Source organism: Lathyrus oleraceus, chromosome 4 (assembly GCF_024323335.1).
Source record: "Lathyrus oleraceus cultivar Zhongwan6 chromosome 4, CAAS_Psat_ZW6_1.0, whole genome shotgun sequence".
Lineage (NCBI taxonomy): Eukaryota > Viridiplantae > Streptophyta > Magnoliopsida > Fabales > Fabaceae > Lathyrus > Lathyrus oleraceus.
Window position 1 is genome coordinate 246,395,499 of NC_066582.1, and position 3,799 is coordinate 246,399,297.

At 36.9% G+C, this 3,799-nt stretch overlaps 1 protein-coding gene across 1 annotated transcript; it reads left to right on the forward strand.

Moving 5' to 3' along the window:
* The first annotated feature begins 864 nt into the window (after nt 1-864).
* LOC127136899 (uncharacterized) lies at nt 865-2,486 on the forward strand. The gene is made up of 2 exons (XM_051063408.1): nt 865-871; nt 1,336-2,486. Exons 1-2 carry the CDS (start codon nt 865-867, stop codon nt 2,484-2,486), a joined length of 1,158 nt encoding a protein of 385 aa, XP_050919365.1.
* The last annotated feature ends 1,313 nt before the right edge of the window (nt 2,487-3,799 follow it).

Below are 3,799 nucleotides of genomic sequence, written 5' to 3' on the forward strand. Positions count from 1 at the left end.
AATCGAATAAAGATCGAAGTCGCTTAGGGAATTGGTAGGTAAAAACCAATGATTAGCCGGAAACCGAAAATAGTAGATTGACTTATTTTATATTCGCTTATTTTAATAACTTTTTTTGCTTTGTATTCTAAATCGACCACTAAAACATAAACCCCCTTAAATAAATTTCATTAGGTTAAGAATAATACAAGAATCCTTTAGAGACGATTCGAGTCATTGTCGCTATACTACATTTTCAAAATAACTCGGTTTTGATCCGCACGCGACAGCGGATCAAAATGGCGTCGTTGTCGGGGATTCTTGTGATTATTAATAAATATTAGAGTCATAGGTTTAATGTTCTTGCGTTTAGGCCATAGGTTTCTCGGGGTTTTAGCCAATTCGCGTCTAGAGTCGAAAAGTTTGGTTTTTGGAAAAATTGAGTCCGATCGAAAATCTGTTCCGTCTATTATGAGTAGAAAATTCATCCGATCTTTTTTCTATTTTTAATGAATTTTTTACTGTTTTCATAGAGTCGAAAAAATTAAAAAAAAACTCAAAATTCTAATTTTAAGTCATTAGATTAATTTCAGTGTTAGTTTATTTTTTTGAATTTATTTTAATCGTTTTCCTTCATTGTGCTTGTTTTTGTTCTGGCTACTAGGTCTTCTTGTTCTGAGCTTTTTGATTTCGATATTGAGGTAGAGAGAATATTGCACACACATCATAGAGCAGGCCAGGCTAACAATAGTTCACCACCCACAATTGAGTCTGATTCTGATTCTGATTACTTTCATAACTTGTTTGATTCAGATTCTGAAATTGTTTTTTATATGGCTGACCAAAGAACTTTAAGGCAGTTAGCTGCCCCTGATGTGAATTATAATGGCCTGTATATTGAATATCCTGAAGTTGACACTCCTTTTGAAGTAAAATCTGGTTTGATACACTTGTTGCCAAAGTTTAATGGTCTTGCAGGTGAGGATCCACATAAACATCTCCAAGAATTATAGGTTGTGTGCTCTACACCGTTGAGGCCTGAAGGAATAACTTAAGACCATATCAAACTTCGAGATTTTCCTTTTTCATTGCAGGATGTAGCAAAGGATTAGATATATTATCTTGAGCCAAATTCGATCACAAGCTGGAATGCTCTAAAAAGAGTGTTCTTAGAGAGATACTTCCCTGCCTCCAGAGCAACCTCGATCAGAAAAGAGATTTGTGGTATTAGACAGGATAATGAGTCACTTGCTGAGTATTGGGAAAGATTCAAGAAATTAGTATCTAGTTGTCCTCAACACCAGATCACCGAACAATTGCTCATTCAGTACTTTTATGAAGGTTTGTTACCAACAGATAAGAATATTCTTGATGCTGCTAGCGGTGGAGCACTCGTCGATAAAACTCCAGCTGCCGTAAAAGCTTTAATCGAAAATATGTCCCTCAACTCCCAACAATTTACAACCAGAAATAATTCTATCCAAGCAAAGGGTGTGAACAAAATTCAGGTTTCCTCCAACAAAGCTTTAGAAACCAGAATTGATGAGCTCACCTCTTTAGTGAAACAGTTGGCAGTAGGTAAGACTCAAGCGGCAAACCTGTGTGGTATTTGTACTTCTCCTGAGCATCCAACTGATACTTGTCCTATTTTTCATGATGAATCAATCATTGAGATGCCTCAAGCTTATGCAGCAAACTTTTACAATCAAGGCAACAATCAGAATAGGTACAACAACATTCCTAGCCTGTTCAGCAATAAATACCACCCCAATTGGAGGAACCATCCCAACCTTCGTTATGGAAACCGGCAGCCAACCCAACCAACATCTACCCCCCAAGCCATCATTTCTACACCCTTTGGACCTTCATTAGAGGACCTGGTCAAACAACTAGCTGTTAATAATCTTCAGTTTCAACAAAGAACAAAATCTAGTATTCAAACCTTGCAGACACGGATTGGACAGCTTGCCACCTCAATGAATGCCATGCAATCCCAAGGATCAAACCAACTTCCTGCCCAAGCAGTTGTGAATCCAAAAGGTCCTAATGCCAATGTCAGTGCAATTTCTTTGAGGTCCGGAAAGGTCACAAAACCAGCCCCCGAAAAAAATAAAAAAAATCTTGAGGTAACATCTAAACTTTCTTCACCTTCTTCTGTTGTGGTAGAAACTAAAAAGAATAAAGAAAAAGAATATGTACCACTAGTCCCTTTTCCACATAGAGTTCTGAAAAATAAAAGAATTAAGGAAGAAGACAAAGAGAGGGAGATCTTGGATGTTTTTAGAAAAGTTGCGATAAACATTCTGCTTCTTGATGTTATTATGCAGGTTCCAAAGTATGCAAAATTTCTAAAAGACTTGTGCACAAGTAAGGAAAGGTTGAAGGGCAATGAGAGAGTAAATTTGGGACGAAACATTTCAGCCCTTATCCATTCTAAACATTCACCTGAAAAAGATATTGTTTCATCCCTCAATCAAGCCATACCCCAAAAGTGCAAGGATTCATGAACTTTTTATATTCCATGTACCATTGGGGATAGTAAATTCGACAATTGCATGCTTGATTTGGGAGCAGACATTAATGTTATGCCTACTTCTGTTTATAATAACCTTGATCTTGGTCCTTTACAACATACAAGTTTAATTATTCAACTAGCGAACAAAAGTAATGCTCGCCCTATTGGAGTAGTGGAAGATGTGCTTGTTCAAGTTAATGACTTGATTTTTCCTGCAGATTTCTACATTCTGGACATGTATGGAGAAACAAATTCAAGTAGATCGCCCATCATTTTAGGCAGACCGGTCATGAAAACGGCGAAAACAAAAATTGATGTCGACGATGGAACCATGTCCATGGAATTTGGTGACATTGTCGCAAAATTTAACATTTTCGATGCCATGAAACATCCCTTGGAGGAGCATTCTATTTTTCATATTGAATTGATCTCTGAGTTGGTTGATGACACCTTTTATGAATTGTTTTCACATGATTTTCCATCTCTATCTGAGTTTGATGATGTTTATTCATGTGATGATTGTACTGACACTAACCTTTGTGTTGTTTGTGCTAAGATTGATGCTGCCTTGCAGGGTGATAGTATAAACGAAGTTGTTTATGTGGCTGAAGCTCTTGACATTCTGACTGCCCCAAACATACCATCCATTGAACAACCACATTCTTTATAGCCTAAACCACTTCCCGAGGATTCATATGATTCAGCAAAGCTTCAACTTAAGTAGAAATATAAGAAGGGAATTGGATGGACCTTGGCTGACACTCGTGATATTAGCTCATCTATATGTATGCATAGGATCTCACTTAAAGATGAAACAAAAATAGTGAGGCAGCCCCGTAATCCTTTAATTCTTGATGTTGTGAAAAAGGAGATCACTTTCACATGCCCATTCAACACTTTTACTTATCGAAGATACTTTTTTGATCCTGGAATACAAGGCAAATGCACAAATCAAAATTTCAAGGTCAATGGACACTACCCAAAGCTACTCCATGAGAACCCGACTTTGGAAGAAGAGACTGTAAAAGAGCTCTCTTTAGGAAAGGCTGCTTATGCAATCATTTATCCGCCTTGACTCCTCGGGTGTGTTCTTTCCTTTCTCTCACTCTTATTTTATACTTATGCTCTTTCATTGAGGACAATGTATGTTTTAAGTGTGGGGGAGGGAGCCATTTACTTGTTTTATTTCTTTGTTTTTTTTTTAGTTTTTCTGTGTTTTGGTTTTTGTTTGCTTTCTTAAAAACAAAATTGCATGCTTTTTCCTTTGATTTTTGAGTTAAAATTATGAGTATTTTTCTTAGTTCT